A 24,698-nucleotide genomic window follows, 5' to 3' on the forward strand; every position below is an offset into this window, starting at 1 on the left:
ACTACTTAGTTAGTGACACACAACTAATGCTATCAAAATCTCATCGATGAAATAAACACGGACAAACGTAATATCAAAAAATACAAACAAACATAGTATATTTATTAGCACGTTTCATACTCTATAGGCAATTTACATCATCATCATCATCATGATTGTAGCTGTTGTCTCACGTATGTCGATTGTATCTATTTCGCATTAGTAAAAGTCACTTCAGGAGACCTGGCCTTGTATATTAGATGCAGCTAATCTGCCTCATGCTTTATATTCGTAATTGGGAAAAGCTGCCGCCTTTGCTTCTTCATGCCGGCTAGGTTAATAAGCTTCAGCTGAAAATTGTTGCTAAAAGATTTCAGCCCTATGCGTAATATCGCAGTCTACGTGCACAAACTGTGTTAACTAAATTCACTCATGAAACTGCATTTTGTTTCCGTCGTATCAACTGGCTGGTTAGCACCTGTCTTACCAACTAAACAACTCAGATAAAGATTTTTACCTTGAGAAAGGCGACAAATGGAACTGTGCCTTATTGTAATGTACAATAGTTAACGTTATAATCTACCTATAAAAAAAATAATGGATTAGGTTTACTAAACTAAATTCTATATTCGAGGACTATGCTGAAGTGGTAGTTTGAGCAGGGCAGCCTCTTTCTTGAATTCTTCAAGAGATCGATTCGTAGCTGAAAAGCAGTGAATACATTAAACAAGGCACCGATTTTTTTCAGACCTGCTATTAGACGCCAAAATACACAACCATAAATTTAATCGCACACAATTTTGCTTATAATCGTCTATATGTTTCGTACAGCTATTCCTGTATTTCAAAAAGTCAAGATGCAATAGAGGATTTATGACCCTAAGTTAATTAAGTGAGCCATCCTCAATATGTTACCTGGCACCATAAATCTCTCTGAGATTAAACGGCCGTATTTGTTCCACGCCCACATGATAAGAACGAGGTTGAACAGGATTATCAGAATGATCAGGTGGGCCACCCATACCTGACAATGTTGGAAACAACACAGAAAACCAACCGAAAAGAAAAAGCTATATTAGCGTTCTTCCGCTAGCGTAACAGATACTATTGGTTTATTTCTTAGGTTCAAAAAGCTTAAGTTTTTCATAAAAAAGGGTCCGTATATAAGTGTCTTTAATGTAAGATGTTACCGTTGATTAAAGCACCTGCGATTATTTTTGTATATACAAAATTTATGATCAACTTACCTGTAATTCACAAGGATGAAGTAGTCCATCAATTTGAGTTAGAATGAACTCTTCCCACCACAACAGGACAGACATCACGGCGGATGCGATTGCCATTGCATAGGCTGTGTGCTCCGCTTTGGTACAATGCTGCTAATTATAATTTCAAGATGGACTCGCTTCTATCGGTTCGACGTTTCAGATACGAACCGTTTTTAAAGGCCTCAGAATTCTCAGTATATTGGCTTGATTAGACGTAATCGACACGGAAACGACGTACTTCCTAATGTAAAAGATGCGAAATTTGGGTACCGTAAAGAAGACAGTCAAAGGGAAATGTAATGTCTATGAATAAAAAAGCGAAATTGAGTACTACTTATTTATTCACGATGTCGTTTTTGAGTGCCGGTATGCGAGGATGTGACGAAGACTTGAGTATTTCTATGAAAAATGTTTGGCAAGTATTAGTTAGCACGTAATTATGTTCAACAATGAACAAAAATTGATTCCAGCCTTTTCGCTTTGACGAAATGGAGGCGAAACTCTTCGCGTGTGAGAAAACTTCCAGGCAACGCACGTTGTCAAAATAAACTAGAGAACATAAGAAAAAGTCTATGAAAGGGAAACAAAAAAAGATCAAACAAACTGTTCTACAAGAAAAGACATTTAAAGTTGTAACACACGTTAACCACACTCACCTGTGAGTGTCGCCTATCTCATCATCGTGTTCCGAAGTGTGCCCTAATTAACCCATCCTTGCCGAGTCTATGGTCACAACCCGAAATGTGTGGCTTGTATTGATAACGCGGAATGACGTTGTTTACTATTCAAGTGTTATTTTCCTATCGAATGCAAGAATAGTTTTATTTTTTATACAAGTAAGTTATTAAGGATTAAGTTATTCAACCATATCCAGCAATTACTTAGTTACTTTCAGACTAACAGTTCTTTTCTTACATAATAAAACATCGCATCAAAACCTGCGAGACAATTCCACGTCTCTCGAATTCTAGTGGATGACAAAGATTCCGACCAATAACAGAGTTCGTAGTTTTCCTATCAATTAGTTCAGCCTTGCAATGCGGTTCTTGCTCAAATCATCGCCTTAAAGTATTTAAATTGGCTCATAAAGTATACCCATGTTTGAATATTTGCTCATAAAGTATGCCCATGTTTGAAATATATGTCCTTAAACAGCTTTCTTATCAGTGGTACGCTCAGATTTGTGTCCAAGCTGGCCTACCGTATATCTTCCTTTAGCCAACCAACGTTGAAAATTTCGATGGCAGCACAGAGTTTCAAGCAAACGCATAGTTTGGCATTTTTTTATCCACTATATAAGTCGTCAAACATGCTTGAAGCAAACTCTCCCTATTGATAGTTATCAAGAAACAAATCGGCAGACTGCACCGAACTCACCACGATAATTTGTTCTCATTACTGTCAAAAACCTATCTACCTGGCTGCTAAATTTTTTCAAGCAGACGTTGAAAATAAGCAATTTCCAATATTTATTTGACATGAAGCATATGTGGCTGGTACTCTAAGTCTAATCCACTACTGCTGGCACGAATTATAATACTGTCGAGGAGCACATCCTGTTTACATAGCTTGATTTTCAGGTGCTTGTGTCTGGGATACAATTGGGAGAGGGTTAACCATTTACTTCATCGCCATAACATCGCATAACATCATACACTGCCATTGATATTGTCCAGCGTTGCGTAGAGGTGCCCTGCGCATCTATTACGTCAGGCCGTAGCTGCTTATTCAACCGTCGTTTAACAGATTGTATCAAGTTTGTTGTCTCATTGATCAGTTTCAGCGAAACGAGTGAGAACAGTTTAAATTATTGCAAGCATGAATAAATTAGACGAGCTTGCGCTTCAACTTCGTTTCAGCTCGAAACAGCTGGAGCGAATGTCAAAACGGTGCGAAAAGGAGGAACGCGAAGAAAAGACAAAAATCAAGAAGGCCCTCGAAAAAGGTGTGTATACCGGTGGTGGATGACCCATCCATCTGCTGAAACTAATCCAAAACGTTATCATTGACTAGGCTGATAGGAATAATAATAATAATAACAATTATTATAAACAACTGACAAAAACTATTATATGAGAAAATTTTCGAAAGTCGGTCGGTTTCTACAATAGTGCATGTTATTTGAAGAAAGGTAGAAACACTTCCTTAACATAGGTGTTAGCTTTTAGCGGTAGATGTTGAGACTACTGCTAAATGTGCATGATATTGTATGTTCACACTTATAGAATGATGATGGCAACAAATAACAAATAGACTGAAAGTTTCAAACCTACATTTGTATTCGAGCTTTAGACAAACCCTGCTGCAAAATAAAATGATTGTCTTTTTTGCTGTATGATCTACGAACTTGATACATTTACGATCAGAAAATGCCACTTGCAAGTAGCACATGTTTATAAAGGCGTTTAAATGAGATTTCATTACAAATTGATGTCATAAGTTAGTTGAGTCATAAGACTGCCCGGACTGGATACCGAGATGAACTTCACAGTTTGTGTTATTTTCCTATGACGTATTTTTTTTCGGCTCAAACATCTTGAGTCGCCAGGGCAGCAAAGTGTATAAGTTATAATATAATTAGAAATTCAGATTGAATCATTGGTAAATTTGACCGTTAATAATTATTTTATAGGAAAGTTGTGGATGAAAATTGGACGACGGTAAACGTACCTTAACCGCACATGTGAAATGCCCTGCTTTTACGCCATTACGTTCACATAAGTGTAAAATGCTTCTCCCTGTTTTGCTGGGTAGGCTAGCTTTTATTTTTCTTAAGCACATTAGGCAAATTTTTCTTTCCATATTCGCCTGAGTCCCTTAATCAAAACCAGAACCCCAGCGCAAGAATTATAGCTAACGGGCTCTTCAATGCAGTTTCGAATGTTTTCCCTTTGTTGCGCTTGAGGCATTATTAATATCCCTCGGCACATTACCTAGTTTACTTTACGTAATTTCGCAAAGAACTTGTTCGTCTCGGTCTGCAGCTGAAGTCATTCTTACTAAGGTAACATACAGGAACCGCGCACTACCACTTTGTTTACGGCATACTTACCAATAAAGTTTGTCTGATCGTTAATTTAATGCCATTTAAATCTATTCTCGTGTGACATTCTGAAGCGAGTTCAATTAAGCTAGGGTAAGTTTACCATAGATAAGGTTTCATGCATCATATAATAGCGAAGACGTGTAAGCGCAGTCTGTACCGTTTGCTATGGTATGTCTAACCATACAATTTTTATTCCCACAAATCATGTAATAGGTATGTCTTTGGTGTGGCTTATGGCAGCATCGAAAAGCCCCAGTCTTTTCCTACCAGATGCTAATCCAAGCCACTGCATCGGAGGTGCGACTAAAAGAAGAGCTATATTTTAACGAATTTTCAAATATGGATCGATTTTTTGTTGTGCTTTTAAACAATGTTACTCTATGTCCATATATGTGTCCATTGCAGGTAATACGGAAAATGCAAAAATCTATGCAGAGAACTCGATTCGAAAGCGAAATGAGGCTACAAATTTTCTTCGGATGGCAGCTCGCATCGATGGAGTGGCGTCCCGGGTAAAAAGTGCGGCCGCGATGAATCACGTCTTAAAGAATATGGGCAGCGTGGTCAAAAATTTGGACAAGGCTATTAACGCCATGGACCTACAGAAGGTGGGAAAACACAAGTGAAAAATTAAGGTTAAAAAAATGTACAGAATCTATGCGAGGGTAGAAGGCATAATTTGCCTTTGATAAAACCGAATGATACACCAACATTTGAAATGACTACTAGATGTTATTCTGTCTTGAAGGTATCGAGTATTATGGAGAAGTTTGAGGAACAATTTGAAAGTTTGGATATTCGATCATCGGTGATGGAAGACACGATGGGCTCGACCACGGCAACTTCGACGCCCCAAGGACAGGTCGACGCGCTAATTCAACAGGTTCGCGAATTTTCGATCTGATTTTTAATTTTTGCTTTCTGCTGTCGAGATAGACCCACCGATCCCAATATTTATAGCTCGCGACCTTTCCGTTTTTTAGTTTCCGTCCACTGACATCTACATTCAAGTATTTTTAGCCCACCCTATATGGCATTCAAAAGTTGTTTTTTTACGACAGTAAGTTAACAATAAGACACGCAGTGTGTAAACAACAGTGTTGTTACAAACAAAGCGCCCTAGCTGAGCATAAATGTGCTACAGAGATAAATTTAGAACGTTTAGCAGATCGGTGCTTTGCTTTCTGATGCTTTTCTTTCACTTTGTATGGTCTTTTGACACGGCAGGTAGCCGACGAAAATGGGCTTGAACTCAAAGAGAAGCTTTCGACTCCAGCGGCCACTGTTCCCACGGACAATATTGTATCAGGCGTGAGGGCCACAACTCAGGAAGAGGACGACGCCCTGGCAAAACGACTCGCTGCCTTACGTAACTAATTTGGCCGACGAGATCTCGTTGATTGTTCCAGCGCTTCAACAGAAGTGTAGACCTATTTAAATATCAGTAAAGGAAAGTCCTCGCCATGTCGACCCCATACAACAAACCTGAGTTGTGAGCGTACTGCTATTATGAATTGCGGTACACCTCTGCAGAAGGCTATTTTATAAAAATATTAAACGTCTTCAGGGTGCCTCGAGATGGTACGCAGTTCGCTGCGGAAGAACATTACACTACTACCGATGATGCTTTAGTACAGTGTATTTATGTATAATTCGTCGACAGCCGGATGGGGTATAAACAAAATATTTTATGTGGATATATACTAACCTCAAAATGAATCGTGACCATTGAGAAAAAGCCTTTTGTATTTCTCCTTTATGTTTGGTTTAACACACGAAAGTTGTATTCCTTAATTCCGCTCTATTTTTTGCCGGTTATGGGATCAGCTGATACTATTAAACAAATTTCCATTTTTCTTTCCGCGCTACTTTTAAAGCTAACTTAAAAAATTCCAGTTATTTATTGGATCGCTAGACAAACTTGACTGGCGTACCGTATCAGCCAAAAATTGCGTAGTTTGCACAACGCCAAAAGATTCATTATCCAATAAGCTGCCGAAATGTGTATACGACGAATCGTTAAATATTTTCTGTTATATCTCAGGCATAACAACTCATCCTAAATTTTGCAACGGCGTACTCCCATTTTGCTGTCCGCGCACGTATTAACCATGTTTATATTGTCTGCTAGCAGGAAAAAAAATGTTTTGATTTCTTAGAAATCATGCCAATACTGCTTGGCTATATCTTCATAAAAACGTGACCATCATCACATTGGGTTTCTCATGCGTCGACAAAGCTATCATTGTGTCAATCAATAATCAATGAATATGTTACACGAGGACGGTCAAGGCTGATGGTCCTAGGATTACTTGCGTATGTTATTTTTGCTTCTTTACGAATTGGGTTAATTTGATTGCAGAATGTACAATGTATATATTTCTATATGATGTGATACCAGGTAAAGCGTTGTTGCACATGCACGTTAGTTTTTAGAAGGATGAGTGCATATAATGACATAGGTGGCCGTGAATTAGTCTAATAATCGAAACTGACTAGTAGCAAATTAATATAAAACGATGAAATAAGAAAAACGTATGTTTGCTGCAGTAATTATATAGGAATACCCAACTAGGATGACAATATACTTGAATGAATAGTCTAGTGGTTTAATGCAGAGCTCGATGCCTCATTTGTGCTGATCTTTTTATTTTTTAAAATATGCTTTTTCTAACGTACTCGGGAAAGGTCAGCTATGGTGAACTCATTTGTGCTGATCTTTTTATTTTTTAAAATATGCTTTTTCTAACGTACTCAGGACAGGTCAGCTATTGTGAAACACTTGTAATAGGTTGTTTCGCCCTTACTTTTTGCTGCTTTACCCAAAAAAAAATCCCCTCTTAATCAGCCTTCTTCGAGTTTGTATAGATCTTTCCTATATACTTTACAATCTCTATTCAAAATGCTATGAACTGCATGCGTTTTTAAAGTAACTCATATTTATTCACTTGTTTTACATGTACATGCGAATATGTACAGTCTCATTTATGGTACTGATCCATAACTTGAAATTAGTAAGTCGTATTCAAATAAGCGGTCTTCAATCTGAGCTATATAACAGTTCTATAGTTCAAAAATACGTAGCAGATACTATCGCAGCGAATTCATTAAGGAAGTAGGATTCCAACATCTAATAGCGGATATACAAAGCTGTTTAGTACTCGCTACGCTAGTGTATTAGATCTGCATCTAAATCAAATAGAATATCTGACACGTTCGATTCGGCGTTAGACGAGCTTCTCGTTGAATTCGTATGGACTCCACATTTTAGAAAACTTGACAGCTTTTAAGCTTTGCTGCTGAAAATTCTCGGCGCGCTTCTTTAGCCACAGACGTGGTTCGCAGTCAATAAGACCTCCAACAATCTGGAATCAAAACATACGATTGATCGGGAATTCTATCGAAAGATTTTTGTCAACAAACAGCGTGAAGAACAAGTTATAAAAATCAGTGCAAAACAACAAAATCATGGTTACAGTTATAATGTCGGCTTGGTGTAAATCCCAATTCACATTATAAACGTATTGACTTGGAGGTATAATGCTAATTGCTGATCGCTACAGATCCATAACCATAATCAGATCGCTGTCATAACGTAGCACTACCTACCTCAAGTCCGAAATGCCTTGGGAATTCTTTTTCATTTTCAATGACATGGGCGAAACCGTGATCTGTGCCGAAATCCACGGCGAAATAGGGGAGACCTTTTGGTATTGAGTAACGAAGTCCCCTCTTCACCGACAAATCAACCTGTCATTGCGAGAAGCGAGAGTTCAAACCTAATAAAGTTAGTAATTGTTGTCGGAAATATTAGTTGAATGAAAAAAGTTTAGAATCCGCAAGCAGCTGACTGCATTAATGGCAATGCGTGGCACAAAATAAATCTCTTGAAGATGAAGCTTCCAGGTTTGCACAGTTCGATCAAAAACATAGAAGATAGTATCACACTTAGTAATGAACCTCATTGTAATAACTTTATTAACACGGTGTGTGTAGTATGTATTGTAATGAACTTTATATTCAGCTTTGTCAGGTTCAACGCAATCAATACGTTACCAATTTTTTATTTTGCGCCCATTCTGTTTCGGATTCGAGAATGGCTTTTTTATAGTACATCGGCAAGAGTTCGCCGACTTCGCGAGGAACGGGTACACAATGTAGAACTGTGTGCGGTTTCCTTAACGAGGACAGGCCCATCGCCGTCTCAAGAAAAACACAGTCGTAGTTGGCAGCCAAAAACATAGCAGTCAAAGCAGTACGGAACCTCTAAATAAAAAAAAATAGAAGAATATCGATTGATTGGCAACATAACGTGAAACTACTAGGAATGAGTATAATACAATAATATAATTTAATCTATAATAGCGATATTATATTTTGTCACTAAGCAAATATAACTAGATGAACAAGCGACTTTTCTCGCTTACCGTTATTTCCTGCCAAACATCTTCGTCGGCGAGATTTAACGCGGCAATATGCTGTGTGGGCGCGAGAATACAATGCCCCTCTGTAAGACTTTCATAGGTAGGTAGACTCAGTGCTACGTAACTGCCAACGGATATTAGTAGGTGTTTCAGACATGCTGGCGATTCCAAACAATAATAACATGTCTCCAGCGCTTTCCTCATGACATGGTGTTCTATAAACACAAACCAAAGATAAAAGTGCATTTTTAAGCATACATACATATGCGGCTATAGTACTATTGCTAAGCAAAATGGAAAATGCACACATCGCACTCGAAAAATATGTCAAGTTAACCGTGCTACCTTGACTATGCTTATTGTTGAAAGATGCTTTTGAAACTAGGGCGCAGTCTCAGCAAACCGTTCCAATTATTTAGGATTATTTCGTTTCAAAAACTGAAGATAAGCATCTAACAACCCAAAATCAAAACACTTCCCTACACAAACCTTGTATAGCTTTATTAGCATCTTGCTCTTTTTGAGACTTGGAGTCATCGTGTCTGGCGGCCTGCTCCACGAAGCCGTCATCGACGGTGTAATCCTCATCTCCTACCTTGGCTTTGATTCGACCAGCCATTTTAGCGAACATGGCCATATCGTCCGCAGCTGTCGACAACTTTTCGCGCTCAAACTGCAATTTCAATCAAACAGTATAAAAAGTGCATATTACTATGGCCTCTACCGTCGTTACGGTAAAACCGATGCCGTTCGTGTGAACAAAAAAAAAACAAAAGCCATGTCCTTAATTTGATTTCTGTACCATTTCTTTAAGCGACTGTCGATCGTCGTCTGCGAAATACCGCATTCGGTCACCCGCTCTATGGGTATCCGGTTTAATTTTCTTCTGTCGTTTAGCATCAGAGGGGCCTTCCTCTGGAATAAGCTGAACCGGTCTGGAAATGCCTCGTGAGTCTAACGGAAATGAGAGGTACAAATCGGAAGATGCCATAAAAGTGTTTAATATATCGAATTGCTGCACTAACATGAAACTTATAGCCTTGGTCCTTATTTAATCGGGCGAACTTTAGGAATATGCTTAATTAATAGATTAGTGCACGTAGTGTTATATTTCACGAAAAAATAATTACTAGAGTCCGGGTTTACCTGTCTTGGTAAGAATAACGACTTCATGTTGTTGCAGAGCTTGGCCTTTGCCGGCATAGGGATTTTCTTCACGAAGTTTTCGCGCAGCCTGGATTTTTTTTCGAAGTTTGTCCGCCTGCTCAGTGTGCCCCATCATTTCAGCTTTGAGAAGCTTTGCAGCTAGCTTGTTCAGCTCAGTATCGCTAAGAACCTATTAAAGGAAAATAACCAATTACCTCGTCGGGTTAGAGTGGATCCTAAATATTTTTACAGCTAACGCAGACTTATGGGTAAAAGTCATACAAAGCAAAGAAGCGTAAGTTTTTCGTGACTTAATAAAGGGGATGTTTTCGCACAATTGTTTTCAAACATTAATAAAGATATTTCACCCTTCTATACAGCAGTGTGCCATCAGCGTTAAAAGCAACAAAAAATTTTTGTTTAAACTTTTATTTACGACTAAGAGAACCACGTGTACGCTCTGCGCGTCTCGCACGCAGATACCTTTATTTCTTCCTCCTGTTGATCTTCATCTTTTGATGCTTGCGACTGAAGATTAGAAGATGCATTGATTTTGACATGTGAGGCGCAGGATTCGGTCGAGGCTTTAGCATCACCTTCGGGCTCTCTTTGAAATTCGCCCGATTTTTGCGGGCTACCTGTGGTTTCTACATCTTCAAGTTCAGACTTACTTTGCGTCTGACATGACGGTTCCCTAGGACAACACATATCTCTTTTTAGACGTTTTCTTAACGGTTGCTGTAGTTAGATCATTAGAAACAGGAGGTAGCCTCGTCTGAGGCTATCTACAGTTTGGGATATTCGTTTCTATTTTGCACTGGACTTCATTTGTTCAAAGCGCTTAATTATATACTTCATAAGTTGTTCTACTCTTCAAATACATACGGGGTCAGTTACACTTATAAGAGCAGCGTGACTTCCACCGACCAAAAGCTTTTTTCTATGAGTAGTAACATTCATTCGATTTCTCACATGTACGGTGCAGTATAGATCTATGTTAACTTTTCACTAATTTGAATTTTGAGATGCTGTATTACCACAAACAAACGTTCCAGATTAGCTCTATATATGTAGCTATATATGTTCAGGACAAGTGTTAATTTTACATGAATGTGTCTAATTGATACGATGATAATTTGTTGCCACTAGCACGGATATTTAAAATATATAAGATATTTATGGGACAATTACATCTGAAGTGTATCCTTTCGCCAAGATTTTCGTTCTTTATCTATTCGATAACGGCTATCTTGATGTTGTCGACTCTTTCGATGGTCTACTGATACCGTCCAACTGGTCCCATTTGACGATGTCCTTTCATTATCTTTCTGCAATACTCTGCAATTGAAAAGGCGCACAAAGAAAATATTTCAACACCTGAATAAAATATACTATATTTAAAGATTATTGTAGCTTCTCTCAGAGCTGCAAATTGTATGAAATTTATGAAGTATCGAGTCGCATCCGACCTGCATAAAACGGATTGCTCCGATGCTGTAGAAGCTTCATTAGCCTGATGCGCGAACTCCGCGAAATTGTTGAACAATTTCATTCGAAATTCTTTAACTATCGAAAAATAATCTAATGAGGGTGTTAGATTTAATTACTTGAGTTGAGATTGGTTGCACCATCTATATGACAGCCGGAAGCTTCAAACGGTTGAAGCTATCTCAGTTAATCCGTGTTATTGTATTAAATCACTAAAACATTTACCTGGCTGCTGATCCTCTATATTCACCTTCATCATCAGAATCCGGCCGTCGCAATCGACGACGCGTGTCTTCCCACTGCGACAATATAGCACCAGGTAGTACAATTAAATGGCATTATTACGACCACGTATTGGCACTGTTATCTATATTATTAGGCGATCATTTCTCAGTAAAGCTTTATTTTTCGAATTGCACTCCAGAATGCGGCTTGTTTCTAAAAATATCTAAACTTTTGTTTGTTTAAATAGCACGGTATGAATTAGACTCCGACTTGCGTGCATTGTTATACAATATCTCTTCCGCACATCCCGGAAAAGTGGCAAAAGACGGATACATGTTCCACACGCTTAATAGTAAATACCAATATGTAGGGAAATATTCTATCTGGTTGAAGTTAGTTCTAACCTTACGTGAGGAGCCTCCCTCATGGTGGCGTCGATCGCTACGGCCATCAAAACAAGAATTGTCATTGTACCTTATCGGACCGCGGCCACACCGAATGCCAGTTTTCAATTCCGCTTCACGAATTAAACCCTCAAGCTTTGATAAGCTCTAAAACATGATACGCAGACACTAGAATTTAGAATAGTTTACGCATTTTGTCAACCGTGTTTGAATGTTTGCTCACTTACATAACTCTAATTTAGATCTAACATTGACTAAAGTACTATCAACAGAGAATGAACGGGTGCTTGCTGATAAATTAAAATTGGAGTTTACTTGAAGTGCGCTTTCAAGTTCAGATCATGTCAACAGATAGAAAGACTATACAAAAAAAGCGAATTTAAAAAAGACATTCGTTTTGCTTATGATTGTTACAGCACTTTTATCGAGAATCTAGGTTGCCAGGGCTTAGCTACACCTTTCAATTTTTCTACTTTCTTTGAGCACGCATCATAGCTCTTTTATAATAAAAATCTAAAAAAACAGCCTGTATAGGCGCTGCGCCAACCGTTTGTTAAGGAAGACAAAAGCCAATTCATGTTACCTACACCCCAGCGTTCCTTGGCGACCTCCTCCACCGGGAGCCCCTTATCGTGAGCTTCCTCTTTCAATCTTTTTAAGGCGCGCTGAAGCCACTGCAGCTGTCCATGATCACTCTCAGCCACCGGTAAACTTCGACTAGCTGAAAGTCCTTCCCCGGTTTGCTCCGACGCAGTTGATTCGCTTTGTGGAAGCCCTAGACCCCCATCTTTCCAATATGGGTTTTGCTCTCGTTCATGTTGTCCAGGCTAAAGTTAACCAACAGAAAAAACAATTAATATAATAGTTTTAGCCATATATTTCAGTATTAAGTACATTTTGCATCGTGTAATTAGCTAACGGATACCGCGTGGCGGATATCCTAACATTCGCAATTCATATTTAGAGGCCCGAACCGGGCTAAGTTTTACACATATACAATAACGCGGAACGAAAATATTTCAAAAGATAATATTTGCTAATATTACTAGCATTACTATTAATAATGCTAGCCAAAAATGGAAACCACTAAATGCCACGAACAAAACGTTTACGGCATCTGGTGGAATATGTAACAGCTTCAGGCATGCACAATTTGAATTTTGCTTATCAACATTAAATATAGCGAGTTTCTCACGCACAATTAGCTGTTACTACTGTCATCACCGTTGCGAAATTTGCTTGCTTTAGGTTTTTTGTTCTCACCTGATCCACTCGCCGTTCCATTTGCTTTCTTTGCTGATGTCGTCCCCTTTTCTCCTCACGATAATCTTTTGATATCGATGAGAGAATATCGCTTCCAGCCAGCCAATCTATCCGTTCGGAAGCTTGACAGAAGGTTTGATTGGCAGGCCCACGATCGGCATTCTTTTGACTACCCTTCGAAACATTTTTCCATGAACAAACTGACGCTGAACTACTTTCCTGTTCAAAAGGACGATCAGTTCGACAGAAGGAGTAAACATATGTTCGAATCAATGTGTTAGAAAACCGTTCTTAGCATTCAACAAAACCTAGTTTGCTGGCAAAAGTTAAATGTCAACCCTAATCAAGCGTATAATATTAACAAATGGTTTAAGTCGAAGAGTCATAGAATAGATGACATGTGCCTCTAAAGAAATCTTACGCAGGTTCTACAGTAGAGTAAGTACGAATAACAATCGAAATCCTAAGTAATAATAAGATAACTTTGAAAAAGGTGGTTGTTATTTACCGAAGAACTTCCTTCTTTGTCTTGCTTTTGGTTGTTGTCGGATGCCTTAGGGACCTCTTCCCAAGAGCTTGATGATCCATCCGAATCACTTTTCTGAAATGTTTAAAAACCATCGAGTTAGATTTAGTAACTGGCAGACTGCTTTAATTGTAGTAGGTTGTCGGAAGAGGTGATGTTCCGAAGGATCAGTAAACGCTCACTTATTGAGAAAATACTATAGAGTTGCCAATAGAGATAATTGCGGCTGAGCCATTCATTTCAATATAGAGAAACTTTTGCTTCATAATTTAGTTCTGATACAATTTTATGTGATAATTAAGCCATGCATGCAGTAACAATGGTGTTGTGACATTACATGGATTAAGAAGATGACTCTTAGAATGCTTTTATTATATTTCCGGCCAAGCAGTCTTCAGCCTAAGCATTCGTTTTGTATCTAAGAGAAATTGTTCAACATAGGGGTGTTGTGGAAGAACTCGCGAAGGATTTTAAAACATAGCCACTGTCTATGTAATTCATTGTTCACGTGTTTGAAATTGATTATACGGCGAAACTAGAAAGGTGGAAACAAATTAGCCTACTCTTCGTGGTAGCATTTTTTTAATGTGATTTTTTTTGTGAGACAGAATAGGATTAGAAATAGATTTTGAAGTACTCATTATATAAAGGTGCCTTGCGATTTCAAGATCTATTTATCGCTTTATGGTAATAATAATAGTAATTGCAGAAATTTCAGATAAGCATTCCGCTTGCTGTGTAAGCATTCTATCATGTTGATGGTGGGGATGCTGGCGTTTCGATAGCAACTTAATGGTTGACATACTGGTGATGAGCGACGTCTGCGATGCTTCTTCTTGTCTTTCTTTTTATCCTTTTTCTTATGTTTTCCCATTTCCTGTGAATGTTTATTAAGAATATACCAGTATTTTTAAACTGCCATAGGGTTTGTTGCTGCGGTTAAACAACCATTACAGAAACCGATTCCAATTTATTGAAAAAATAATTCACTGCCACAAAACGTAATAATTTACACAACCAATTATAACAAAAGCAGACATTAGCCATGTACTGAAATTGTACACATCACTATACAGTATAGATGGCTTTCACTACGTAATTTTCGAAATAATCTACGCAACGAGACCAGTATACAAATGAAGTCTGGCACAAGGCTCACACGTATACTATAGAACAACCAAACTGCCTCGTAATTATTATCAGGCGCAACGCCATAATATTTTTGAGTTTGGTTCCCGATTCCAATATTCCGTTGATTAACGAGGTTTCGCTAAGTTGGCGGTGAACATCGCAACGACTTCTGATCTCACCGTTTAGTCGGAACTCTATTTCTCTGCGCATAAACGACTCTAAACATCAAATATATATTGGCTCATTTGCTTTCGTCTAGTGATTTCAGACATTTCCGCTCCCGTTCAGCCTCAGTCTTATTTTTCCTTGTACGCTGCACTTCTGTCTAAAAAGCCCACAGCGTACCTTTCTATTTGGACAATGACAGACAGACAGACTGTCTTGCTGTCATCTCTTCACCTTGTTACTTTTTAAATGTGGCGGGTACCCGTTCATCCAACATTTCATTGCCGAAATATCTCAGTGTTTGTCTTGTTTTGTTTTGAGTATTCGCTTCGTAACGCTCCGTTCTACTGACGACGGCGACAACGACGAGTGGAGCTTATCGACAGAAGATCGACGAACGCCCGCTCGCGCCACACAACACAAACAGGACAGTGGCCATCTAGAACGTCGGTGTGCCGTTCGTTTACTCGGCACGGAGCAAACGGCGGGTTATTGTGTGCCTGTTCGCCTAATGCGTGTTCCTGTTTGCCAGTCTTCTTGGGAAGCAATGTTGACGTGAAAACAAAGCCGTGTCTCCTCCTGGTGCTGCTGCAATTATCGCCAGAACTGTGCACGACAATTGCAGTGTCCAGCAGTACTACTGGGACGGATAGAATCCCAGAGCAGAACGCACTGTTGACTATTCCAAGAAACACTGAATGACCAGCCGCCGTCACAGCAAGAGCCAGCCACTGCCATCGTCGTAGCCCGATTGGCCGAAACGTCCAGGCACATTAACAGCAAGTGCGGTAGCAGCACGAGATTAGTTTTACAAACAGAAAAACACGGCCCGGGCGATCGTCGTGCGTAACGTTTTGAAGTAGCTGTACCGTAAAGTCTCTTTCTGCCCTCCCGTTTATCTATCTCACGGCCTGTGCACACGTATACAAAACATCAGATACCGGATGGCCCTAAATGAAGTCGTGTGGACGACTGAATTACCAGAGCTTCTAACGAAGTCTCTCATAGATTCGAAGAGTTACGGGAGAAAGCGAATTCGTTGACTGGGTTAGACGAAACTATTTACCTAACTGAGTAGTTGTTGTACTGCTGGTACGGGCAAATATCCTGCTGGCCGGCGGCCGTCCGTGCCGCACTTAGCTTAGCATAGCCACCCACCACAGGGAAACAGAAAGCAGACAAATGCTGACCAGATGACTGGTTAGAGACAGGTAGGACACTACCCACCTGTAACGTGTAACGTCTTTTGCTATGATCGGAGTTTGTGGGACGCAAGATATCGGCGTGTGATCTCACCGAGATTGCGGTTCTGTAAGCAAGAAGAAACCAGTGTTTTTTTTTTGTTCGAAAGGCGATTCTGTTAAGGGCAGTAGTTGCGATTTATCCAGTCGTTGTCGTTGACCGTCGCCGCCAATGACGAATTCGTGAGGTTGTCTTCCGTGCTACGGGAATAGTAACAAACTTGTGCCATGCAATAACAGGATTCACCGTGCGGCCCGCGGCCTTAGGCCGGCGGACTTGGTGCGTCGCGATTTAGCGAGCACTTGGCTGCGAAGCGGGAACCACTAAGAGTGCCTTGGAAAGTTTTCGTGTTCTGATTTGGTGAGTAAAGAGCCTGCCGTGTCTGAGTATTCCTCTCTTATTTACCATATCGCCGAACGTAAGTTTATGTATAAATTCTAGTTTTTGAATGTGCTAATTGGAGGTTGCTCATTTACCACAATCATATGATATTAGCCAGCCGTGACTCAGCCGCAACAGTCATTCCCTAGAGCTTACTTGACACACATCAGCGAAGTCAGCCCCGACTCGATCTGTGTCGGACAAAGAAAGTTGTTTTGATTCCATTAACAGTCCGCTCATAGTGCTACAGTACAAAGATAAACAGAATAGTCGAGAACTAATAGGAACTAGGAATATGTTCAAATTAAATTAGTCAAAACTTCGAGTATTCTAATAACCGATTCCCTAAGCTTATAGCTAGCCGGTGACACTAAGAACATTGATGGTTCCCTGGTTTTGCTAATACATATTTTAACGAAATGAGTTTTTAACAGGTACTTCGCCTAGAAGATAGGACCTTTCCGCTGAAATATACGCTTAATTTCTTCAAGGAATTCCATTGTAACCTATAACTTACTGGAACCATACTGGTACGAATAAACTCTTATTATAATTAAGAATGAGGTGCGTAGAGGACCTCGTGTATTGTACTGATACTGCTTTGCCTTTGAAAGAATATATAATTACCATAGATATACAACAGTCCTTGCTCTTTAAGAAGTTAGGACGCTACCGTCTTGATAGAAAGTTCTGAACCGCCAGCACTCAACGTCGTTTATGCTGCGGGTTAGAGGTCTTCTTATTCTCCTAAACCATGGTTCTCATGCAGGCTCAGAAATACTCTATTATCCGATGTGGGAAGCGTATTCAGTAAACCACTTATTTATCTTATTGAGCAGTTGCCGACAGCTTGCGCTATCTGTTAATGGGATTTAGGAGTGTGTATAAAACCTCTTCTTCATTAATAGAATGTAGACGTCACCTATGTCGGCTGTCAACTGTCGGCTATGTGACCTCTTGCTATATTGATGTTTGGTTACTTTAGTGAAAATTTGAACGTACGAAACCTGAAACGAGTCGACGATGTTTACTCGTACTCTATGTAGCTGCCTTCGGTTCTGTTTTTGAAATTTTTAGGTCACTAGCGTTTCTAGAAGTGGACCTTATACATAAATTTACATAAATTCATTGGCATTGATTATTATTATTGTTGTTATTACTGATTAGGCGGGTTTTTATTATAACCGGGCAACAGCGTGATTGGCGCCATAAACTGGAGAATGTAAGTGTGTTATATCTATAAGGTCCTGCTTGATAAGGGGGCCTAAGTTATTTCGTGATACTGTAATGCTTATTATTAATTGCAGTAATGGCTGCGGTTTGTCTCCTATAATGAAACTGCTAAAAAGCGCTCGTTCAAGCTTGCAAATGGCATATAACATTGTAATAGACCCTTTGGAACCGTTGTAGCCGTCAAAGTAATCAGAAATATATTAAAGAAAACAACAAAGTGCGAGACGCTGTATTGTTCTAAATCAACTAACGCTTCACACTAGAATCACAGATAAAGCCTGGAACTGACTTTATCTGTGATTGTATCTATATCCGTATCTCAAACTCACTGTTACATAGCTATGTTGCCCTCTAGCTCTGGGTAAACAAGCGTAGCATGGTGGGCTATCATCACTAACGATACGTTGATATCATAATATAGTACTACTACTAATGATAATATAATTTTATTTTTTTGCCCGTTATGCTCTGTGCATCGTTTTATAATAGGCCACGTGCACCGTGGCTAGTCGAAGCTGGTGATATCGTTGACTTCGCCGTTAGTAACAGGGTTCAGCCCGTTGAAGTGTCCGGTGAGACCGGCGACAGAGGCTGTAGAAATTGACGGTATCGTCACGACAGCTGCTCGAATCGGTAGCATCGGCGTAGTCACTGTTGGCCCACGAATGGGAGCCAACGGTTCGACTTTGCTCCCAGGTGGGGCCAATAACGATAAAGGTGGAACGGGCAGTGACCGCGATGATGCACAGCTTCCCTCATCGGAACGATATCTCGGTCTCGTAAACTTCGGCAATACTTGCTATTGCAACTCCGTCCTTCAAGCGCTCTACTACTGCAAGCCGTTTAGGGAGAAGGTTCTTGAATATAAGGTAGGTTGCTAAGGGTATGATGCAAAGGCTTGGTCGTCACCATGTTACACATACGTATACACATGATGATAATTTGTTATTTGCTCAATTATAACTAGTTGCTACACAAATGGTAATGGAATTCGAATTACTTATTACCCTTATATATAGAGAGAGAAAGAGGGAGAGGGGAAAAAGATAATTATATTTAGGGCCCAAAAAATAACCTGAGATTTGGACTAGCCACTGTCGGCGACTTGCTTTCGTATTTTGGAGATCAAGGTTTATGCTAAACACTTCGCCAGTTTGTAAAATTATTAATCCAGCTGTAATCATATATTAGTCACAGTTATCCTTATTGTTTCTGTTGTTGTTGTTGTTGTTCTTGGTGCCGTTGTTATTGTTTTTTGTACTACATTATCCTTAAGGCGAAAAACAAAAGGACGAGAGAGACGCTGCTCACGTGTCTTGCAGATTTGTTTCACAATATACACTCACATAAGAAAAAGACAGGCACGCTTGCTCCGAAAAAGTTCATCGCGCGGTTACGCAAAGACAATGAAGTTTTTGACAACTATCTGCAGCAGGACGCACACGAGTTCCTCAACTATCTGCTCAATACAATAGGGGATCTCTTGCAGGCAGAGAGTAGTCCGCAAACCAAGGAGCCATCGTGGGTGCACGACATTTTCCAAGGTACGACCGCTGCGCAAGCTGACGCCATTTCGATGTAGGACAGTGCCACCGCAGTGGTTTTGAACTGCCAGGCTTCCGCTTGAAAGAATTCTGACGCTGTTGCTTCATGTTTTGTCGTTTTGTCGTCAGCACATATGCTGCACAATTTGCGTATTAATAGATAAAGTTGTAGAAATATTATTGCACGCCTTAAGCGTAATGCAAGTAAGAAATTCGAAGTCATATTTCGATCCTCGTATATTCCGTGATGATGCACATATCTATGATGTTTTTTTAGTAAATTCGTATATGTGAGAACTTAATATTAAGCAATAGAGATCGTAAGAGAATCGTTTCGGCTAGATGTAACAATGCTGTAAACTTATTGTTCTCTAACATTAATTGTTGTCGCCCGCCTTCTAGGCACGCTGGTGAACGAGACTAGATGTCTAACGTGCGAAACAGTCTCGTCAAAAGATGAAGATTTTTTGGATCTGTCGGTAGATATTTCTCCCAATACATCGATTAGTCACTGCTTGCGTGGATTTAGTTCGACGGAAACACTTCGAGGCGAGCACAAATACCATTGTGAGCAATGTAACTCGAAACAGGAGGCACAAAAATCGCTCAAGGTTAAGAAGCTTCCACCAATTCTCGCGTTGCATCTTAAACGGTCAGTAGAAAGCAGAAGACACCTTGCATAAAACGCGTTTTTATTATTATTGTAAGATATTTTGTAGATATTTCAACTTAGTTGAACGGTATGATTTTTCGGTTATTGGTCCCTGCGTGTCATTGACCTGATTTGATGGTTTATTTAAGCATTAAACTGTTCGTTTTTTTCCCCGTAGCTTTAAGTACACTGAACAACAGAATCGCAATACAAAACTATCGTGGAGGGTCGTTTTTCCCCTTGAGCTGCGGCTGTTCAATACGTCGGATGACGCCCTCAACGGTGATCGGCTATACGACCTTGTTGCCATTGTTGTCCACTGTGGCACCGGACCGAATCGGGGTCATTACATCTCGATCGTGAAATCGCACGGCTTGTGGCTCCTATTCGACGATGACATGGTAGATAAAATCGATCCGTCGACGATTGATGATTTCTTTGGCCTGACGCAGGACACGCCGAAATCTTCCGAGTCTGGCTATATCCTCTTTTATCAGTCAAAAGAGTGACAATAACCAAACGGGTCGACACCCGCTAGCGGAATTACCGCTCACAGCGGCAGTACATTTGGCAGCGGCAGCTCGAGCCCGACAAAGCATCCCATGAAGGAAAGGGATAACAATTTGTTTAACAATGGCATCAATAGGCGCCGAAGTAATGTCACGGGCGTAACAAGCAAGCGGCTGGTCGCTATCGTTAAGTAGGTCATATTCGAGGAGTGGAAAGTTTGGCAATGGGCATCAGCCAAAACGGTAATGAAGTAACATGTGAAGAATAGATAAACATCTTATGGTAATGACATATATACTATGGCATAAGTGTAGATTGACGGCACTTAGAAAGAGGGGCACGGAAGAAGGGGCTAGACAAAAAGATAATGAAGAAAATATGTAAGTGTATGGATGCAAAGGCCACACACGTAAGTTATCATGATATGTGGTGTTAGCTTTTACAGAAAATACTAGATGAAGTTGGACGAACTTTTCGCATCGTTGAGGGATGATGCTGAAGGTGCTGGTAGGGTAGAACAGGAACAATACTTGAAGTAGACCAAAGGGATGTTACTACGAGAAGGGATCTAGCAGACATACGTCAATGAAAATTAAGGTGGTAAGTCGCTCGTTTGGTCCAATGGAGTAAAATAGATTAGCGTGAGATGTCTACAGATGAAGCGGTTGTCCAGTACAGTAATACAAATTATGGTTTTGGCGTCTACGGTCATGTTCACAGGGCATTATTCTATTACCACATGTTATAATTCTGCCACCTAGCATGATCGTCACAGGGGCAGAATGGTAACACTCTGTGTTATAGAATAATGAAATGAGGTTCCGCAGGTTGGAAGTTTCGGCCGTCATTCTAATTGCGAGCCATAACTTAATGCTTGTGTCAGTAAATTTATGGCTAACCATAAATGTATTCTTAAGACCCAGCCATAGAAATGTCTTCTTCAAAGCAGTTTATCGTACAATATAACAGATTTCAGCAGCTCAGCAAAGTTATATTTCTTACACTGACAGGTATGTCTATTCATGGGACAAACTGAGTGAGCTCAAACCTCCATCTCCCTCACCCACCTATGATTATATGATTCCAAATTGTAGAAATCAACAGCTGTACTATACTAGCCGATGAGTTCGACAAAAACCCTAAACGACACCGACACTCAGTAAGACACAATAAGAGATTGCTAAAGACCGCAAGAAAATATTGAGATATTAATGGTTCCAAAGAAAAGCGGCGAACAAAAACACGAATAGTAGTAAACGTTTGCGGAGTTGAACTCAACTACTAACACTATTACTCCGACGCTGACGAACGACGACTGATTATTTTGTAAATATCCTCTTCTACTTCAATGAGTAAAATTATTATGTATTCATTTATATTCCTGTGAAAAACAACTAGAGAGACAGGCAAAAAACCAGTTTGGAGGCGTGTGATGGGCGTATCGCAATGGGAAACCGTAGCAGCATATAGAATGGTTTAAATATAAGTGAGAAAAATAAACAAGCCATAATTTACAGAAGGCACAGAGAAAACATAACAAAAGTTAATACGTTCTTATCGTTTTGACCCGCAAAGTTCACAAGATTCTGTGTATTGTACACATCATTGCACGTATTTTGTCTGGGCGGAGAGTATACCATAATAATGACGTCGCCACGATACCGTTACGAATGCCGGGAGAGAGGCTGAGCGCTGTTAACTGGAGTTCATTGTTGCGTATCGGCAGCAAATGAGCGAGTGATACTTTTAAAATAAAGGAGCGATCTATTCGTTTTCAGCGGAAGTCTAATAAAAGGCGGCTGGTAATACCATATGGTAGAATTTTATAGAAGACTATCGACGGCGACAGTCAGCGCAGGAAAAGTAGTTTAACTTACCCCTTAGTCATTACTTTTTAAGATATGCCACCTCTCTCCCTTTTTCATCGTATGACAGTGAGTTGCTTTAATGGGGTCCTACTATTCGTAGGCCGACATGCTTTTGTTAGTCTTCGATTTTACCTGTTTTACTGAAAGCTAAAGTGATATTGCATAGAACGATTCACTATACTAGCAATAATATCGATGATAGTACTGTGGAGCGACGGGAGAACAGACGGTAACACTTAATGTGATTAATAGCCGAGTAATAGCCATACCAGTAATAATGATAATGAGGATAGTAGTTAACGCCGATGAGTGGAAAAGGAGTGGCTTAATTTCGGACGGAACAACGACCTCGGTGAGAAAATGCTTGGCACGATGACACCATGCAGAATTCCAGTCATCTAGTCAACTAACATAACAAAAGGGAATAAAATTAACTTGCTGAAAACACACATGGAAATTAAAAAGAGGCGAGTCTACGCCGTTTATTGGATGGATTATTTTTTTAACAGGTATTGAGTATTGTTTGGTACGCTTTGCACACAAGGATCTTATGCACGCTGACGCATAATAAACGACGCTGACTTCTCATTAATACAAACGGAACAGGAAAAATAATAGGCTTTACCCAGCTCTTTGAACGGGAAGTCCAAAAGATCCTTCCTATCAGGCGTTTGAGTAAGAAATGGAGAAAAAATTCGTTAATCAAATTATTCGTTAAATTATATACGTGAGAAGTGACTTAATCAACGCGAAGAACGGTGCATTTAGAGCACATTAGTAAAAACTAATGGAACTATGTACTAACTTATATTATGGAAATTACCCCGTTTTTCGCCCATAAAATCTGTATCATCTGTTCGCTACCTGAACGCTAATGTATTCCTTATGTGTATGTCATTCAATAATCTAAAAACAATGTCTTTCAGTTAATTAAAGTTCAAACTTATTCGGACATAGGCAACACAAAATGCGTATTCACAAATAACTTGTATGCTCACCGGGGCTTGGGGTAATCCCATTAGGGTAATCCTGTCCAAAACCCGTGTAGAATTAGTTACAATCCTTACGTTTACTTAATTAGCCGTAATGTTGCTTACCGTGATAATAAGTACGACAGAACTAATGCATCGTAACAGACAAAACAAATCCCAAAAGTGAATCAGCAAATAAAGGCAAACATAAGTGATCTATAAGCCAGCTTTGCCGACTTCAAGGTAGAGGAAGGAGACTGCATTATTGACGATTGACTTCTAGCCGATAGATTTTTATAGTAAATCAAGAAAGCCATTGCTATCAAAATTGTGGAATACAAAAACATAAGACACAAAGCGATTTGTTGTAAATACGAAGTAATATATTCCCGTAACAACAATATTTATGGAGTGCGCGTAAAATGGCACCACGTAAATTAGTCCCGACATAAAAATCTAGATACATATAAGTAGGGAGACGAACCTAGGGCAAACGTGGAAGGAACAAAGGAGCTAATGAATGCAGAAAAGAACTTCAACGAACTACGTCTGTGTTACGATGTCGTGTGCGGTAACCGAGACGATGATCGATCGTTGGTCCGGGACAGTTTAAAGAGCAACAAGAAATGTAAAAGATGAAAAATGGCATAAATGCAGCTCTAGCCCTCGGTGCGGCCCTGCCGCAGCTGCGGAGAGCGCTGTGAGCGCTACGGAAATAATGTAGATATTACAAGAATGAAGATACAGATACAGATCAGTAAATAGACAGTCGGAACTAGTGACCATGAAAAAGAATGGCGGTGATGAGAAATAACTATAAGCTGTTATTGCTTTTCTTTAAAAAACATGACTGTGTGTTCATTTATATGCTGACCTTAGTAGAAACTTTCAAATTTGTTCAAAAAATGTTAGATAACATTTGTTTCTAGTGTAGGGGCTAAAGATAGTGGCTATGCTAGCGAACGCGAGAGCCGCCTTTGACATCTTGATATTATAGCGTCGGGCATTCTCTGTATCGGAATTACTCTGGTTGGAAGATCTCTTATTTTATTACGAATATGTTTTAGGACTGATGTATTCTATCATTTCATATGTCAGGCCATCATATATGGCCATTATAATGGCCTCACTATCACTTATTTAAAAAGGTTTCTCTATGATAAATGGAACTATATTTGAAGAGAGATCAAACAAAGCCTATCGACAGTGAGGCATTGAGAAGCTTCGTCTTT

The 24,698-nt window shown here is 39.7% G+C and overlaps 3 protein-coding genes and 1 long non-coding RNA gene across 16 annotated transcripts; 2 read left to right on the top strand and 2 right to left on the bottom strand.

Annotated features, from left to right (window-relative positions):
* Positions 1 to 68: 68 nt before the first annotated feature.
* LOC147758292 (uncharacterized) lies at positions 69 to 2,798 on the bottom strand. 4 transcript variants are annotated; one of them, XR_015319178.1, is made up of 5 exons: positions 2,665 to 2,798; positions 1,904 to 2,047; positions 1,227 to 1,488; positions 895 to 1,003; positions 69 to 682 (listed from the first exon to the last, which is right to left on the bottom strand). It is a non-coding gene; the product is annotated as an uncharacterized LOC147758292 (long non-coding RNA). The 4 variants fall into 4 exon arrangements; XR_015319177.1 differs by having other exon boundaries at positions 2,625 to 2,781; XR_015319176.1 differs by having other exon boundaries at positions 2,449 to 2,781.
* Positions 2,799 to 2,924: 126 nt separating this feature from the next.
* Positions 2,925 to 6,925, top strand: LOC111243142 (charged multivesicular body protein 1a-like). The gene is made up of 4 exons (XM_022788264.2): positions 2,925 to 3,192; positions 4,699 to 4,901; positions 5,042 to 5,176; positions 5,521 to 6,925. Exons 1-4 carry the CDS (start codon positions 3,066 to 3,068, stop codon positions 5,668 to 5,670), a joined length of 615 nt encoding a protein of 204 aa, XP_022643999.1. The 5' UTR covers positions 2,925 to 3,065; the 3' UTR covers positions 5,671 to 6,925.
* A 285-nt stretch (positions 6,926 to 7,210) lies between these two features.
* LOC111243138 (CWF19-like protein 2) lies at positions 7,211 to 16,270 on the bottom strand. 6 transcript variants are annotated; one of them, XM_086977536.1, is made up of 16 exons: positions 16,132 to 16,270; positions 14,575 to 14,646; positions 13,752 to 13,844; positions 13,244 to 13,462; positions 12,568 to 12,807; positions 11,981 to 12,127; positions 11,577 to 11,650; positions 11,055 to 11,201; positions 10,347 to 10,557; positions 9,864 to 10,053; positions 9,520 to 9,671; positions 9,207 to 9,390; positions 8,721 to 8,932; positions 8,350 to 8,559; positions 7,903 to 8,043; positions 7,211 to 7,658 (listed from the first exon to the last, which is right to left on the bottom strand). In XM_086977536.1, exons 2-16 carry the CDS (start codon positions 14,641 to 14,643, stop codon positions 7,521 to 7,523), a joined length of 2,427 nt encoding a protein of 808 aa, XP_086833662.1. In that variant the 5' UTR covers positions 14,644 to 14,646; positions 16,132 to 16,270; the 3' UTR covers positions 7,211 to 7,520. The 6 variants fall into 6 exon arrangements, with proteins under 6 accessions (XP_086833662.1, XP_086833660.1, XP_086833661.1 ...); XM_086977534.1 differs by lacking the exon at positions 16,132 to 16,270 and adding an exon at positions 15,300 to 15,436; XM_086977535.1 differs by lacking the exon at positions 16,132 to 16,270 and adding an exon at positions 15,246 to 15,385.
* A 256-nt stretch (positions 16,271 to 16,526) lies between these two features.
* Usp12-46 (Ubiquitin-specific protease 12/46) lies at positions 16,527 to 22,980 on the top strand. 5 transcript variants are annotated; one of them, XM_022788257.2, is made up of 7 exons: positions 16,528 to 16,667; positions 17,123 to 17,218; positions 17,856 to 17,910; positions 18,411 to 18,790; positions 19,198 to 19,465; positions 19,868 to 20,117; positions 20,296 to 22,980. In XM_022788257.2, exons 4-7 carry the CDS (start codon positions 18,587 to 18,589, stop codon positions 20,624 to 20,626), a joined length of 1,053 nt encoding a protein of 350 aa, XP_022643992.1. In that variant the 5' UTR covers positions 16,528 to 16,667; positions 17,123 to 17,218; positions 17,856 to 17,910; positions 18,411 to 18,586; the 3' UTR covers positions 20,627 to 22,980. The 5 variants fall into 5 exon arrangements, 4 of the variants coding, with proteins under 4 accessions (XP_022643990.1, XP_022643992.1, XP_086833675.1 ...); XR_002670331.2 differs by lacking the exons at positions 17,123 to 17,218; positions 17,856 to 17,910 and having other exon boundaries at positions 16,527 to 16,667; positions 20,296 to 20,869; positions 21,064 to 22,980; XM_086977549.1 differs by lacking the exon at positions 17,856 to 17,910.
* Positions 22,981 to 24,698: the final 1,718 nt, after the last annotated feature.

Source organism: Varroa destructor, unplaced genomic scaffold (assembly GCF_002443255.2).
Source record: "Varroa destructor unplaced genomic scaffold, Vdes_3.0 BEIS01000001.1, whole genome shotgun sequence".
Classification (NCBI taxonomy): Eukaryota; Metazoa; Arthropoda; class Arachnida; order Mesostigmata; family Varroidae; genus Varroa; species Varroa destructor.

Coding starts and splice junctions, on each gene's coding strand:
- Usp12-46 (XM_022788255.2), top strand. CDS start 18,587: ATGGGAGCCAACGGTTCGACTTTGCTCCCAGGTGGGGCCAATAACGAT. Junction 18,791..19,197: donor AGAAGGTTCTTGAATATAAG/GTAGGTTGCTAA, acceptor ATTATCCTTAAG/GCGAAAAACAAAAGGACGAG. Junction 19,466..19,867: donor GGTGCACGACATTTTCCAAG/GTACGACCGCTG, acceptor CCCGCCTTCTAG/GCACGCTGGTGAACGAGACT.
- LOC111243142 (XM_022788264.2), top strand. CDS start 3,066: ATGAATAAATTAGACGAGCTTGCGCTTCAACTTCGTTTCAGCTCGAAA. Junction 4,902..5,041: donor ACGCCATGGACCTACAGAAG/GTGGGAAAACAC, acceptor TCTGTCTTGAAG/GTATCGAGTATTATGGAGAA. Junction 5,177..5,520: donor TCGACGCGCTAATTCAACAG/GTTCGCGAATTT, acceptor TTGACACGGCAG/GTAGCCGACGAAAATGGGCT.
- LOC111243138 (XM_086977534.1), bottom strand. CDS start 15,347: ATGAAATGTTGGATGAACGGGTACCCGCCACATTTAAAAAGTAACAAG. Junction 12,128..12,567: donor TCGCCAAGGAACGCTGGGGT/GTAGGTAACATG, acceptor ATCATGTTTTAG/AGCTTATCAAAGCTTGAGGG. Junction 8,933..9,206: donor TGCTAATAAAGCTATACAAG/GTTTGTGTAGGG, acceptor TTGTGTTTATAG/AACACCATGTCATGAGGAAA.